Source organism: Elephas maximus, chromosome 6, assembly GCF_024166365.1.
Source record: "Elephas maximus indicus isolate mEleMax1 chromosome 6, mEleMax1 primary haplotype, whole genome shotgun sequence".
Lineage (NCBI taxonomy): Eukaryota > Metazoa > Chordata > Mammalia > Proboscidea > Elephantidae > Elephas > Elephas maximus.
The window spans coordinates 116,461,327-116,478,021 of NC_064824.1; the positions used below are offsets into that span (position 1 = coordinate 116,461,327).

General features: G+C 48.5%; 1 protein-coding gene across 9 annotated transcripts in view; it reads right to left on the bottom strand.

The window, feature by feature from the left end:
- The window catches only part of TNS1 (tensin 1), a 254,365-nt gene that overhangs the window by 61,529 nt on the left and 176,141 nt on the right, over window positions 1–16,695 (bottom strand). For 7 of the 9 annotated variants that reach the window (XM_049888124.1, XM_049888126.1, XM_049888127.1 and 4 more), the window contains one exon: window positions 2,986–3,039. The exons of the other annotated variants lie outside the window; for them this stretch is intronic. In XM_049888124.1, the coding sequence (XP_049744081.1) occupies window positions 2,986–3,039 (54 nt within the window). The remainder of the gene's footprint in view (window positions 1–2,985; window positions 3,040–16,695) is intronic. 9 annotated transcript variants of the gene reach the window in all.

The window sequence follows — 16,695 nt, forward strand, 5'->3', positions numbered from 1 at the left end:
GAAACCTGAATGTGATCTTGATTTCAGCCCCGTGGGACCACGGGCCTGTAAAGTGAGTGACCTGCCCTGGGTCACAAGACAGCCCACGCCTGCAAGGCGAACACAAACTCTCAGACTCCAGCCTGGCCTTCAGCGCTCATGCCAAGCACCATACCCAGTGCCAGGCACTCCCACCTGCCTGCTCGCGGCCTATCCGGGCACCAGATATCACAGGCACACTCAGGACGGTAAAAATAGCTCCCAAACCCACAACAACCCGGAGTCCTTCTCTGCCAGGCCAGGGTGCCTGCCGGGGCACTCAGAAATCCCTGGCCAGGGGAACAGTAGAGCCACCAAGAGCCCTTCCAAAGTTGGGAGAAGCCATGAATGGGAGCCCACAGGAGGCTGGCAATGGCATGGTCGGCACTGAGGGGCCACAAAGTCAGGCCACTGAACGGGAGTGTCTAATGGGCTCTCTGTGCCTCCGCCACACTGCCTCTGCCCATTCCATGCTCATTCGAGAGAAACCATCACCCCAAAAGAGTTAGACCAACTCAGACACATGGTCCACCCCTCAGACCTGAAGGTGGGGCTCTCTTACATGTTCTAGGGCAGTGACTACAGGACAGAGACAGCAAGGTCACCCATACACAGAGACCACCAGCCACAGCCCCACTCAGCACACGCCCTTCCCAGGTCCTGGGCAGATCGGGACCCCCAGCACAGACTCGACCCCACCCTTTCACCCCAGGTCCAGCAGAGAGGCACTCAAGGACAAGGGCACACACAGATGAAATCCCTGTCCAACAGACACTTACCCTCTGGATGGAGACGGAGAGAGCGGAGGGAGGGAAATCGCTCCAATCTGATTTCTGTTCCTTGTGCCTCAAGTTTCAAATAATTCCTACATGGCTGCAGCTCCAAGTGCTGCCTGTGTCCTACTCAGGCTCTCTCTGACTGTCAGGGGTGGGAGGAGCAAATGCCGCCTGCCTGCCCATGTACACACACACACCACTCCCCCTTCCTTCGCTCCCTCTGCTCTCTCTCTCTCCCCCTCTCTGCTCTTTCTGCCTTACTCTGGCTTGTAGGAAGCCAGTGGGATAAAACTCTGTCTGTAATTTCAGCCAGCTGGGTCCCCAGGGCTTCACTTATCATCCTGTAGCTATGCAGTTCTTGAATGACATCACAGTGGCTTCCCAAGCCCTCCACGCTGAGAAGAGGTGACCAGCTCCAGCTTAGCCTAAGAGCCCCTGCCACAGCCCAGCCCCAGCTCAGCCCCAGCTCAGCCCCAGCTCAGCCCCAGCCCAGCCCCAGCCCAGTCCCAGAGCAGCCCCAGCCCAGTCCCAGCTCAGCCCCAGCCCAGCTCCAGCTCAGCCCTAGCCCAGTCCCAGTCTAACCCCAGCTCCAGCTCAACACTAGCCCAGGGACAGCCCCCAAATAGTGCCAGCCCCAGTACAATGCCAACTCTGCCCCACTCCCAGCCCAGACCCAGCCTGAAGCCAGTGCCAGAACAGCCCCCACCCCAACACCGCACCAGCCACAGCCCAGCCCCAGCTCAACCCTAGCCCAGGGACAGCCGCAGGTCAGCTCCGGTATCCAGAGGTGACAGGGAAGAGACAACAGGGAGCAAAGTGAGACTGAGCTGGGAGCAGAAAGGAGGGAATGCGAAGGCGAGAGAGGGAAGGGAGAGAGTTCCTAAGAGGGTATTGAGATTTATTTCCCCCAATTTTCCACATTTTTTTTTTCCATTCTCAGCAAATGAAAGGCAGAACAGATGACAACAATTTTCCAGCTGCTGAACAATAAGGTGGAAATCTTTTTTCCCTCTCTCTCCCCCTTCTCCACCCCCCACCCCTCCCCCATGGGCAGTCTAGGAGCCAGGACACTTCCTTAGCTCAGAAAGGAAAAAAAAAAAAATACCCATAAGCCCCTGGACTCCTGCATCTCATTCAGGAAAACCGCCCCAGCAGTGAGCCACCGGACCTGATTAGGGAGACTGGGATGTCACCAGGGCAGACCTCTGGGAGAGGAACAGGAGACCCAAAGAGAGGTTCTCAGTGCAAAGCTCTGAATTTTGACCCAGCAACCTTGATAATTTTTTTGATGCCTAACTCTGCCAACAAAAACAAGGGAAACTCTCAATGAGATGGGTTGACACAAAGCCACAACAGTGGACTCAAATATACCAGTGATCATGAAAACTGCACAGGACAGGGCAACATTTCATTCTGTAATACATAAGGTCACCGTGAGTCAGGATGACTCAATGGCAGCTAATGACTCTGGGAAGGCCAATAGGCATGTGGCCAGGGTACTGATCAGCCACACTACCTGAGATGTCTCCAATTGACTGGCTATTGGTATTCGATTTACTGCCATCTGGGAAAATCATGAATGCCAGAATAACTTTTCAGAGTGCCAGGATGTTGTCCACCCTCATCCGTAACCACCCAGGTCTGAGGCAGCCCGCTCAGCCAAGAAGAACAGGACTGCTCTCAGGTTCCCACTATTATCCTGGAGTGTCCTAAAAACTGCCATAAGTCCCTAACTGATTAACAGGACACCAAATCCCAGCCCTCATTTGCATGTTATTTGTGATTTATTTGTGTATCAATGGAGTCTCCCAGCCCAACTCTCTGAGTGACAGAAGATGGCCTGGAGTTCTCAGCCAGGGCAGCTGGGGCTTGCCTAGGGCTCCAGCTAGCTAGCAACCCCAAAGTGCTTATGCAGAAACAGGCTTGCCAGGGGGCTGTAACCACCCCACCCCGTGCCCAGACCTTTCACAGCGAGGTTTGGCTCTGCAGGCTCAGGAGGAAGAGCCATGCCAGGTACAGGCCACTTAATTCTCCTTCTTTGCCCAGCACCAGGAAATCATCCCCTCCCCACTGCCAGCATCACACTCTCTGGCTGCTGTTTCTGAGAGTAAAGATGGAAAACAAGGGGCAGGGTAAAATGGTGCCTGGAGCCCGGGGCCTTAGTTAGCCTCAGTCACTATCCTAACTGTACCTTTACTGATGAGATGGGAAGAGGTAGGAGGTCCCCAGCCCAGTGTCGAAGACCCTGAAAAACCACAAAAAAATTGTTCTATGGTCTTCTTTAAACCAAACAACAGTTTAATTAGTAAAGAATGTCTGTCTTGAGCATTGTGCTGTTTTCAAGAACTATTTATATGGGATCAAATTGACAACAGCAACCCGAAAGATTACAAAGAAGCTTAGGGGGCAGTGAGTTTATGTTAATGGGGGAGGAACAATTCGGAAAAGGAGGGTGAGAATGGTTGCACAACTCGAAGAATATAATCAACGTCACTGAATTGTACATGTAGAAATTGCTAAATTGATGTATGTTTTGCTGGGTATATTTTCAACAACAATAAAGAAGAAAGAAGGTGTTCTGTGCCTGAGGCTCCAAACTGGGGGACAGAAAGACTTGCAACTTTCCCAATGCAGGATTGTTGTAAGACTGTGATTTGGATAAACTTTTGCAATTACCTTCCCACCTCCATGGAGCCTTCTAGAACTAATCAACAAACTCCAGATTCTTGGAAGGGTTAAGGTCACACAGACCAGCCACTTGTCCCCCCAACCCCCAACCACAACAGTGTCGGCCTAGATTTTATTTGCCCAATCATGCCTATTTGCATACCTGAATACCATCTATATTATTATTTTGTACATTTTTTAAATAAACTTAATTTAACAAGCTAGTTCTAAGCATCAACATCCATGATAACACAGATGTGGTGTGTAAGCTATACACTTTTTTCCTAATATGCATTAAAATAAACACACCTAAAATCGTATCATATATAACTACTAGCAGCCTGGCTCATAGATCATACTTTGGAAACACCGCCATACAACAATCCTGGCAAATGCTAACCCAATCCAATGGTTATCCATTACCATCTGTGGACCGGCTATACCAGAAGCCCCTCAGGAGTTTCATAAAAACTGGACCCCTGGTACCACCCCAGATCACAGGGGCGGAATTGTCAGGGTCAGGGCCTGGAAATCTGAATTTTTGAAGTCTCCAGCTGAGAGTGACAGTCAGGTTTGGCAAAGACAGTCCTAGCTGCACTTAATTACTTTCAGTTATGTGACTCTATCTTCTCAAGGGGCTGTAGTGGTACAGTGGTTAAGTGCTCGGCTGTTAACCAAAAGGTCAGCTGTTTGAAACCCATCAGTCACTCCACAGGAGAAAAGACTTGGCAATATGTTCCTATAAAGATCACAGCCTAGGAAGCTCTATGGGGCAGTTCTACTCTGTCCTGTAGGGTTGCTATGAGTCAGAATCAAAATTGACAGAACACAACAACACTATCTTCCCAAATTGCCCATTTTATCATTAGGTGGCTGTAACAGGTGAATTTTAGCTCAACATAAGAAAGAGACTCTCATTCCCTGTCTTTTCCACTCACTGGCCTTATTAGGCCCTATAGGGAGACTCAGATCAAGCCAAATCTCTCCCATATGGGAGCCCTTCTGGTACTGAATACGGTATGTTTGTCCTCCCAAGTCTCCCCTTTGACAGGCAAACCGCCCTCACCCTTGAACCCACTACACCCTCCCTTGACTTGTCTTCACCATCCTGTGTGCTCTCTTCCAATGATTCTTTGTCACTCTCAAGCAAGAGACCACCAACAACTCACGTGAGCTCTCCGATCCATGAGAAGTACAACAGGCCTATCGCCTCCCACTTCTGGAAACCATGCCTTTGATAATGCAGCCTAAGGTTATACCTAGCCCTTCTCGTTCAGTCACTTCAGCACAGCCAGGCCAAGGGTCAAGCAGATGATGGTTTGAATTCAGACACTATCACTTACAAACTTAATGTAACTCTGGGCCAATTACTTAATCTCTCTGGCTTCAGTTTTCTCATCTGTAAAATGGATATTTCTATTGCAGAGATGCTAGGAAGACTGATATAACACATGTAAAAAACAGCACAGCACTTAGCACACAGGGGGTTCTCCAAACAAAGCAGCCATGTGCATACACCACAACCACTATGTCATCGGCTCCTCCCTCCTCCTTTCCTAACCAGGCCCCACAGAGAACAGCACCTCTGTGATCCTATCTCACTGGGCCCATGTTTATCATACCCAGTGCTTAAACCTCAAGGCATATAATTTAGTTCGTCCTTTCTCTGCTCAAAAATCATGGTATCAGACGTTCACCAAAGAGAAGAGTCTCACTAAATGGCCCAAAATCTGAGGTTGTGATGTTCAAATAATACTGAGACTATCCCAGCATTGCTTACTGTCAACAACACACCCGAAAACGCCACTGCCGCTCTTGCCTGAAGAAATGGCTTTGACACCAAGAGCCACAAGGAGAGAAGAAGGGACAAGACCTCAGCTGTCTTCACATAACTGGAAAGGACTTCCTTCCTGGGGATTTGGGGGGGCGGGGGGGCGCATATCTGGTTTGAAAAAGCATATGCTCCATTTTACTATATTTTCTATTTGGAAAATAAGGACAAACACTTTTTTTTTCCTTTAAAACAAACTACAGAAAATAGCTGGTGGGGGGGTGCGGCAGAAGTCTTTCCTGCTGGGGTATGGACTAATGTAAGGTAGGCCTCCATTCCCCAACTTAGCTGAATGAGGGTGTGAGGCTGGAATGTTTCCCCTTGGGGAGGCAGGGATCCAGGCACTCCACAGACTCTAATGATAAAGAAGACAGTCCTAAGCAAGGCTGCTTCAGGAAACACATGATCTGAAGGCAGAGAGGTAGGCCTGCCCTCGGAAGCCCAGCATTCTTTGAGACCTTAGATTTGGCACATAAACCCCAGCTCAGGCCAGTTCCTAGACTCATGGAATGGTTAATCCAGAGGACATCCTGGGTTCATCAGGCCCAACCCACCCACGCCCAATTTCATCCATCAGACTCAGAGGGAGGAAGAGAGTTTCCCAAAATCATGAAAACTGTCAGTGCTGGGACACAGACCGCCTCTCAGGGCCTCTGGCTCCCAGGAGAAAGCCCTTCCCACTGCCTGGTCTGAGTTAGACACTGTGATAGGTGGGGGTGAGGTCGGAAGGGGCATTGAAGCTCCATCTCGTAAGAACCACACGCATCTCCAAGTCTAACTGAGCAAAGAAAGGAAGGAAGCAGGCAGGGCCAGGCTCAGAAGCGAGTTCCCTGACAGTAGGCTGGGAGCCTAAGTGCTAGGAGGATTACTCAGAAAGGGAATTTTAAGTCCCAGGCAGATGTCTGAGTTGGACGAGGGTCTGAGTATATCCACTCACCTCCCTCCTGCCTCTCCCTACCCTTACTGCCTTGACGTGGACACATCTCAGTTTCCAGCTGCACTTGAGGAGGAAAGGAAAGAGAATGGGGAGAGCGGCCATGAGGCTTGGGGAGTGTTAAGGATTGAACTGTGCCCTGAAAAAAAGTTATTTTGAAATCTTGACCTCCAGCATTGGTGGCCCAGTGGTAGAATTCTCACCTTCCATGTAAGAGACTGGGTTTGACTTCTGGCCGATGTGCTTCATGCGTAGTCACCGCCCGTCTATCAGTGGAGGCTTGAGTGTTGCTATGATGCTGAACAGGTTTCAGCAGAGCTTCCAGACTAAGACGGACTAGGAAGAAAGGCCTGGTAATCTACTTCTGAAAATCAGCCAGTGAAAACCCTATGGATGACAACAGTCCAAACCACAACTGATCATGGGGATGGTGCAGGATTGGAAAACATTTTGTTCTGTTGTGCCCGGGGTCACCATGTGTTAGGGGCAAACTCTATGGCAGCTAACAACAATCCCTAGTACCTGGTGACCTTGTTTGGAAATAGGCTGTTTTAAGATGTTATCAGTTAACATGAGGTCATACAGGAATAGAGTGGGTCCTAACCCAATCTGAGTGGTGGCCTTATAAAGAGGAGAAGACAGAAAGCCAAACAGAAGAAGGATGGCCGTGTGAAGATGCTCCTACAAGCCAAGAAATGCTTGGGGCTACCAAAAGTGGGAGAGACAAGAAAGGATCTTCTCCTAAAGACTTTGGAGGGAGCGTGGCCCTGACAACACCCTCAATTTGTACTTCTAGCCTCCAGAATAATAAATTTCTGTTCTTATAAGCCACCCAGATTGTACTACTGTGTGACGGTGGCCCTAGGAAACTAAGACAGGGAGCAAGGAAGAATGAGAACATAGGCTGGACTGGGGCAGGCAAGTTATTAACGATGTGCTGGCACTTGAAGGCCCTTGAACGGGCGTTCTCTCATTTGCTTCCACAACTGCCTTTCAAGACAGATATTATTATACCCAGATTCCTGATAAAGAGACCAGTCTGACTCTCACACTCATCTTTCTGCTTCCCAGAAAGGAAGGAGAAAGAAGGAAAGAGGTGGAAGGGCAAAGGGTTAGGGCATGGAGAATGCCACAAACAGAAAGGAGCGAGAGTGACAATAAAATCACAACATCCCAGGGAGTGCTGTCCCAGCACAGTGGTCCCTGGGAATCTATGCATTTATCAGGATCACGCTTCCAGGGCTCCAAGCCCTTCTGGGAACTCCTGGGGAACTGCCTCAGAGCTGGTTTACAGTTCACCCCGATGAATCCATCTCTATAGTTTAGGGTTGATCCCCATTCTTGACCCCAAACAGGCCCATTTCTTCAGCATCCACATGTAAGTACTGGTTACGAAATTGGCTCTGCAGTTTTATAATGACAGCCCCATCACTGCTGTGTGTGATACGCATTGGGGTGGGGATTTAGGTAGCTCTGGGCATGAGAGGGAGCCCTGGTGGCGCAGTAGTTAAGAGTTTGGCTGCTAACCAAAAGATTAGCAGTTCAAATCTACCAGCTGCTCCTTGGAAACCCTATGGGGCAGTTCTGCTCTGTCCTATAGGGTCACTACGAGTCAGAATTGACTCAATGGCAGTAGGTTTCGTTCTTTAGTTTGGTGCATGAGAGATGGTGTGTATATAGAGAGTTCTATGTATGGGGGGGAGCGAGTGGGGGGTGGGTCCTTGCTTCAGTGCCCAAGTGGGTCCATCTGGTATATGACTACGAGGAGGTTTATGTGGTGTTTCTGTGGGGGTCTCCTGGGCAATCGTGTGCAAGCTCCTAAGCAGCCATTCCCAGATGACAGAGGTGTGGGCTAGAGCAGGAAGTCCTTGATACAGAAACATGCTGGAAGTGACTCCCCCGACCCACAGAGGCTACAATACCATGGGGTACTGGCCTAAGCAAGGGAAGGGAGCCAGGGCAACACCGCTGGGCCTCTTTCTGCCCTTGGGTCACATAAGGAGCTCCTGCCTGGTTCTCGGCAGTTCTCAAGCAATGTGCAGGCATAGGGGGGCAGGGAGGGAGGAAAAAAAGATCTAAGAAGCTTTAAGCTTTCATATCAAAATCTGATCTCATGGCCCCTGGAGAAGGAGAGGAACAAACATCAAAGAACACTTTGCTGCTATCAATTTTTTTAAAGCAATCAAAGCAACATGAGGCAAAAGTCTCAGACAAGCAGGTGGGCATTGACTTGCTGTAAAGATGTGAAGACGTGGTCAGCGATGAGAATGACAAGAGTCAGAAGCTGCTGGCCCCCACAGCTTCCCAGAACACAGGAAGCGCTCGCCTCCAGCGTGGGTAAATGGCTTGGGCTGTTGAACACAACAGGCCCTGGGCCCAGCATCCTGGAGCCAGGAGGGTTGGAGAATAGTCTAGCAGGTCTGCCATCTGAGGCAGGCCTCCTCATGTCCCTGCCAGAGTCTTGTGGGTGCAAGTAATAGTTGAGGGGAAAAGAGGAGAGGCAGGAGAAAAGGGATTTTAGGGCAAGACTCCTGGGTCCCCTTTGCACACAGAGCCTCGTCAGAACCCTCTAGACATTGTTTTGTTCTCCCATGCCCACACACCATGGTCCCTCACCGTACCTAGACCAATGTCTGGGGTGGAATGTTCTTCTCAACTTCACAGAAATCCAGCCCTGTCACTTATTCCTTTTTCTCATATCCCTCACTGGCAAGACAGTTCTCCTGAAAGTCAGATCTCCATCCCTCCTGCTATAGCTAAACCTACTCTCTCCAGCTGCCCTCATATTCTTAACCAGCCCCTGTACCATAAATCCCCACATACCAGTTACATACCAGTTGCCACGGAGTCAATTCTGACTTACGGCAGCCCCATGTGCATCAGAGTAGAACTGTGCTCCATGGGGTTTTCAATGGCCGATTCATCAGAAGTAGCTCTCCAGGTCTTTCTCCCGAAGCATCTCTGGATGAACTCAAACCTCCAGCCTTTTGGTTGGCTGTCGACAGCATAAACCATCTGCACTGCCCAGGGACTCCTAAATTCCCACGTAGATCTAAAGAAAGTGTTGTTTGGTAGCATCGTACTAGACTAGGAGTCAAGGGGCCAGAATTCAAAGGAGTGATCTTGGATGGGCCTCAGTTTACCCTTCTGTACAATGAGATGATCCTCAAAGTGCTGCCTGGATTCAGACCCTCGAGGATCCAATTCAGAGAAGATGCTCAACCAGGCACTGTTTGGACCCCAGAGTCCCAGGCTCCCCTTTCCTGCCTGGGTGGCACCAGACTGCAAACTCAGTCCAGGGCTATTTCTGCAGCAGTCACAGAGCCCCTGGGGGCTAGGACAGAAGCAGTGACTTACAGGAAATCTGTAAACACACACCAGGCTGCAGGTTCCAGGGGCCATGCAGGCAATAAGGAGGCTGATTTATTTTCATCAGTGAAATGCTGAAACCCAACCCCAGAGTGCGCTGGCCTGGCAGATGGCAGCAGGCAGCTCCCCACCCAGAGCAGAATTAGCTACCCCCAGCTCCCAGGCCTCACCGTTGAGGCGGGAGATAGGAGGGGAAGGGAGAGAGAGACCAGGGTTGGCAAGCTAGGCCAACCCCGCGGCTGACCTGCAGGGGTCTCCAGGGCCCAGGCGCGGAGATGGGCAAAACCAGGCAGGCAGGCTTTCATTTTAAATCAGCCCCGGTTTCCAGGGCTCTCAAACTCTAGGCTGTGGAGCCCACATGCCTCCTTGCATGGGGCCAGAAGCCAGGGCACCTCAGGACTCCTGCCTTTGTGAAGCCATGTTAAGAAATGGTAGGCATCAAGATCCAAGCCCTGCCCCTGACTAGCTGTGTAAACACTGGTAGGTTACCTAATCCTTCTGTGCCTGTTTCCTCATCTGTGAAATGGGAACAGGAATACTCAGCTCACAGAAGAGTTGTGAGAAGGAAAGGAAATAACATGCACCTAACACTATCTCACATAAACCAGCGGCTGTTGAGTCAACTTCAATTCATGGCGACCTCATGTGTGTCAGAGTAGAACTGTGCTCAATAGAATTTTCAATGGCTAATTTTTCATAAGTAGAGCACCAGGCCTTTCTTCCAAGGTACCCATGGGTGGACTCGAACCTCCAACCTTTTGGTTTGCAGTCAAATGTGTTAACAGTTTGCACCACCCAGAGTCTCCATCTTACATACAGAAGTTGTATAGAAAAGGGGGTGAGGGTAGATTTTCCTCCTAGTCCCTAACAAAATCACTGGTTGGAGTGCCATTAATACAGCCTTTATGGGGACCAAATTAGCACTACCAAAACTACACATGAATATACTCTTCAACACAGCAAGTCTACTGCTAGAAATTTGTCCCACAGATAAACCTGCACAAGTAAAAACAGTACATGCACAAGGTTATTCATTGCAGCATTTTTGAAAACAGCAAAAGAGAGACAACCTAAATATCCATGTTACTCAAATACAGTTAAATAAAATAGTTCACTAAAACACAGTACATATGTATAGTGGAATAGTAAGCAACTGGGGGAAAAAAACAAGACTTTTCATGTGCTTCTATGGAAAGACTGCTATGGTATCTCATTAGATGAAAAAGCTCTTGAGAAAAGTCAAATCTTTATGATGGCTACTAGTGCCTAAGTGATCTGGTCCCCATTACTTCTGTCCTCACCTCCTATTACAGCCCCCACTCCAGCCATACTGGCCTCCTCGCTGCTTCCCAGACATCTCAGGTAGGCTCCTACCTCAGGGCCTTTGCACTTGCTGCTTCCTCTGCCTGGAATGCTGTTTTTCCCCAGATATTGCTTGAATGACACTTTCACCTTCTTCAGTTATCTGCTCAAATATCCCCCCTCGCTGAGGCCTCCACTGCTCACCTTTTTTTTTTTTAATTTCAACTCACCACTCAATGCCCCTGCTCCTTTGCCCTATTTTTTCCCAGAGTATTTTCACCTTCTAACATGAGCTCTCATTTGTTTATTATGTTCATTTTTTAATTGTCTATCTTCCTCCACTAAGGAGCCCTTGGTGGCACAGTTAAGCGCTCAACTGCTCACCAAAAGGTTAGTGGTTCGAACCCATCCAGAGGCTCTGTGTGAGAAAGATCTCGCAATCCACTTCCGTAAAGATGACAGCCAAGAAAACCCTATGGGGCAATTCTTCTCTGTAACACGCGGGGTCACTATGAGTCAAAATGGACTTGACGGCACCTAACAACAGCAACAATTTCCTCCACTAGAATATAATCACCACAAGGGCAGGGATCTTTGCTTTTCTCACTGTTATATCCTCAGCACCCTTAACAGTGACAGGCACTAAATAAATATTTGTTGAATGAACGAGCAACTTTTACTGAGGACAGCCCATGTAGTGAAGAACGTGGATGGTTTGTTATTTTTAATTCTTCAATACAGCAGATTCAAGGTCATGTCTATAATCACGTCATTCTCACTCCCCTGTATGCTGATATGCTTTTATTCAAATGGAGGAGAAAGAAGCAGCTGAATAGCTGCTCCAGCAGTCGTCATAACCCACAGCCTGGTGACGGCTGCCAGGGATGGAGGACCCATGGAGGTAAAGACCTGGCAGGACCCTGGGAACTAAGCCTGCCTCTGCCCCTTAGTAGTACGTGACCTCAACAAATCCCTCAACCTCTGAGCAGAGCAAATGGGTCACACGTGGAATGGAGCTGACATGTGGATGATGACAAGGAAAAGATTCACACACACACACACCTGGTCCAGTGTGGTAGAAAGAACACTGGACTTGAAGCCATGGTTCTACCTCAAAGTCCAGCTCTACAAGTGGGATGGTTGAAAAATGAACTGGCTTACACACAGGGAAGCATTTTATAAAGTGACACCCAAGGTCAGGTAGTAGTAGTAGTAACAGCTAATACTCAGTAACTTACTACAGACCAGGCACTGAGCTAAGTGCCCATGGATTTTCTCGTTTAATCCTCAACTCTACAAGACAGGTACTGTCCTTGTCCCCATTTTACAGGTTAGGGCACTGAGGCTCAGAGAGGCTACATGATTTGCCCAAGGTCAACAGAAGGCAAGAGGCAGAGCTGGGGCTTGAATCCAGGCAGCCTGAGTCCTGAGTCCACACTCTCAACCCTGTAGTACCTCTACCACCTCCCATGGACTTGGGCTCAGGCCCTCCTCGGGCCACTCTAAGACAATGAGCTTCTTAACAGTACTGGAGGCAAATTCTTCCTAAGCCTATGTGAGCTCAGTGACTTTGGCAGGATTTTGGAAGGTCTCCCGCTAGGGAGAAGAAGATAGAGAAGAAAGGAAGAGATTTATAGTAGATGAATCATTCACGAGAAGCTGGGGAAGTTGAGGGAGGAATATCATGAACAGAAAAAGACCAACCATTCCCCAGATCCAAGTCCAGTAAATGGCCTCAGAGCTGTCCACTGGACGGAAAGCTGGGACTTGGAGTGTGAGTCACAAGGAGGGGTTCTGTCGCAGGAAGAGAAAGACAAGATGCAGACAAGCCACAGGTGGGGACACTGCCTCTCCAAGGCTGATGGAGAGATCAGCCCAAAAATCCAGGCCAGAACAATTTGTGAAGGAGCTAAACTTCGGCAAAGAGCAAATCAGCCTCTGCCAGCACCTACAAGCAAGCCCCAGGGAAACCACCCTGGACAGGCAGAAAGAGGGCGAGGGTGAGGGCTCAACCTCTAAGGGCAGATCGCACTGTTGTAATTCATAGGGCTTTCACTGGCTGATTTGGGGAAGCAGATCACCAGACCTTTCTTCCTAGTCTGTCTTAGTCCGGAAGCTCCACTGAAACGTGTTCAGCACCATACCGATACACAAGCCTCCGCAAACATACAGGATTAGCTGCACATGGTATCATGGGTCTGGAATCAAGCCCGGGTTTCCTGCATGGAAGGTGAGAATTCTACCACTGAACCACCAATGTCCGCATGAAAAGCAGCTTTAAAAACTCGTTGCTGCCGAGTCGATTCCGACTCATATCGACCCTGTAGGACAGGGTAGAACTGCCCCATAGAGTTCCCAAGGAGTGCCTGGTGAGTGGATTCGAACTAGGGAGAGTTAAAAAAAAAAAAATAGCGGACTAATGGAAGCTTAAATTTCTTTTCTTGGGTATGATTAGAGTCCATATCTTGGGGCTGTGATGGTCCAGCTAATGTGCACTTGTCAACAGGCCTGGCAGGACAGGAGAAAGGGAGGCGGCAGAGGGCACACTCCCGCCTGCCTGGAGCATGATATTTGAGCACAACAAGGGGGCAGCCTGCGCCGCTCGGGGCTGCTGGCCTAGAGCGCTGGATCTGCTCTGAGTGTGGCTCCAGCCCTTCTAACCTCCACCTGATGGCAGAGATTACAGAGGACCAAAGGCACATTCACTCAGGAGGTATCGGTTTACTGACTGGTCTGGTCCATGGGCAAAGACTCCCTGAGCCTGCCAGCCACCTTGCAGAGCAGGGCCAGGTAAGGGTCCAGGGCAGAGGCATATTATCCAATAGGCAAGGTAAGCACCGTGATCATCTGTAGTGAACAATTTTCCATTTAGGTTTTTAGGTATGGCTGGCACCAGTCTCTCTCCCAGCCTCGCAGCACCTTCCTATAGAATCAAAGCCTCTTCAAATTTACAGTCCCTGACAGGGGCGAGTGACTCAGTAAGCAAGGTAAGTATGGCCTTACTTGTGCATACTTGCTAATTAGCAGAGTCCCCGAAGTCTTCACTTTGATGTGGTGTGGTGACACCCATGTGAAATTGTTCACTACAGATTAGTAGGTAAGCACAAGTAAGCCTGTGCTTTCCTTGTTTATCGGCTAATCCAACCTGATACAGGGGCATCAGCACAAACCCAGTCCCACCAAATGAGGAATAGCGCTAAGCATGTGGCCAGCAGATGCCGGGTCAATGGCATCACCTTCTTTATCCACAAGGTCAACCTGACCTTGCATTTTAATCCTCAGTACTCTGATTGTTCCAGTAAGTCAGGAGAGGACTCTTGCTTGGGGGAGGAGAAGGTACCCAGAATCCTACTCAAGAAACCATGTCATCCATGCCTCTGTCCCTGGGGCTATAGAGAACATCCCACACTGAGATCCGCCTCCCTTGTTTCTCAGCATCTCTGCCCAAAGGAACAAGGAGCCAACCTCCCTGCCACAGCTGATCCACATTCTCCCAGCCGGGAAGTTCTATCAGGTGACTAACTCAAACCCCTCCTGCTGCAGTCTAAGCCCTTTGTCCTATATCACATGATAGAACACGAGGAAAACTTTCAGTAGCAAATGTGAATTTCTCGCCTCTCTGCCCTTTCCCTCACCCACCTTGAAGTCACAGACCAAGGGCTGCCCTCTCCCGTAGGATTTCCCCACAAACATCAGCTTGGTGCTAAATCCCAGGCTCTTGGCACCCATATCTAGAAAGTCATCCCCTGAGACCCTCTGTTCAGATACAAAGGGCAGAGATATCACTGCGGGATCCTTGGACCCTTTTCCTGAATAACTTGGGACCACTTGCAATCTTGCCCTCCCCTTTCTTGCTGGTTCCTCCACATCTTGCCCCAAAGTGCAGAAGGCATAAACATCATAAACCTTTATAGGGGTGCACGCGTGTTCTCTCCATTCCCACCTCACCCACAGCAGACACAGGTACTCTTGTCCCCTCTGTGTAACTGCCTCATTCCCAAGCCCAAAAGGGGCCGCCTTCTTGGTGCCCTCCACCATTCTGTCAGGGGGCAGATGGAGGGAGACGGGGCTGCATAAGATGGCTGGGGTAGCTGGGAAGCAGAACTTTGTGGACTTTTTTGCTGCTCTGCCATCCAGGGATCTTTAAACTCGGCTTCCCTCTCTGTGCAATGGGACAGGCTTTCAAAGCCACTCTGGGCACCAGTTCTAAGGCTGGAAAGAGATCAGACCAAACAACCTAATGCATTTTTGGCTGTCGACGAGTAATCGTCTCGATCAGATCATAAAATGATAGCTGGCAGATCTCTGCCTCTGGCTCCAGATGCCCACATTTATTCACCCTGGACATGGTCCTTAATCTCTCTGTTACATGCCTCAGTTTCCTCATCTATAAAATGGGAACACTAGCGTAACCAGGTGTTACTAGGAAATATATGGGTCTCAGTTTTGAAAGAGGCCCAGGACGATGGATGTCACATTCCCCCAAAAAATAGGCGAGATACCACCACACAGGGCTAAAAGAGATGACTGACATCAAGAAAGTGAGAACTCATGGAATGGGAGAAAATATTTACAAATCATATATCTGATAAAGAACTTGTTTCCAGAATATATAAAGAAGTCTTATAGCTCAACAGGAAAAAGATAAGTAACCCAATTTTTAAAATGGGCAAAGGATTTGAATAGGCATTTTTCCAAAGAAGATATGCGAATGGCCAATTAGCATGTGAAATGATGTTCGACATCTTAATTATAAGGGAACTGCAAATCAAAATCACAATGCAATGCCACTTTACACCCACTAGAATGGCTCTAATTTAAAAGGTGAACAATAAAAAGTGTTGACAAGGATATAGAGAAATCAGAACCCTCATACACTGCTGGTAAGGATGTAAAATGGTGCAGCCATTTTGGAAAACAGTTCAGCAGGTCCTCAAAATGTTAAACACAGAATTACCATATGACCCAGCAATCCCACTCCTGAGTATACACCCAGGAGAAATGAAAATATAAGTCCACACAAAACTTGCACATGAATGGTCATAGCAGCACTATTTATAATAGTTATAAGATGGAAAACAACTTAAATGTTCATCAACTTATGAATCAATTGATAAATACCTATAGGTATTTAGGATAACCACACAATGGAATATTATTCCACCATATAAAGAAATGAAATACTGATCCATGCTACAGCATGGCTGGATCTCAAAAACATTACACGAGGTAAAAGAAGCCAAAAACAATAGACCACATATTATATGATTCCATTTATATGAAACATCCAGGATAGACAAATGCAGAGACAGAAAGTAGATTAGCAGTTATCCAGGGCTGGGTGAGGGCAGGGGAAGGAACAGGGAATATGCTAATGGGTATGAGACTTCTTTAGTTTAATGTTCTAAAATTAGATTATGGTGATGGTTGCACGGTCTACAAACATACTAAAAGCCATTGAATTGTACACTTTAAATGGGTGATTGTATGATATGTAAACCACACAAATAAAACCGTTAATTTTTTTTTTTTTTAAGAGAGAAATCGCTGAAAAGCAATTTTGTGGCTCTAAGCTGCGCCCTTCTACACTCTCCCTGCTGCCCCCACACACGTATCAAGGGTATAAAAAGATCAGGAAGCAGGAAATTATAAGAGGGATTTTGGAGAGAGTGTTGTTGTGCTGTGAGTCCCACCTGGCTAAGAGCTTTGCCTTCCCCTCTGTGCATCTGCTCAGAGCGCTCAACATGAGTCCCCTGGGGCATGGAGAGCATTTAAGACCAGGTCCTCGCTCAGGCCTG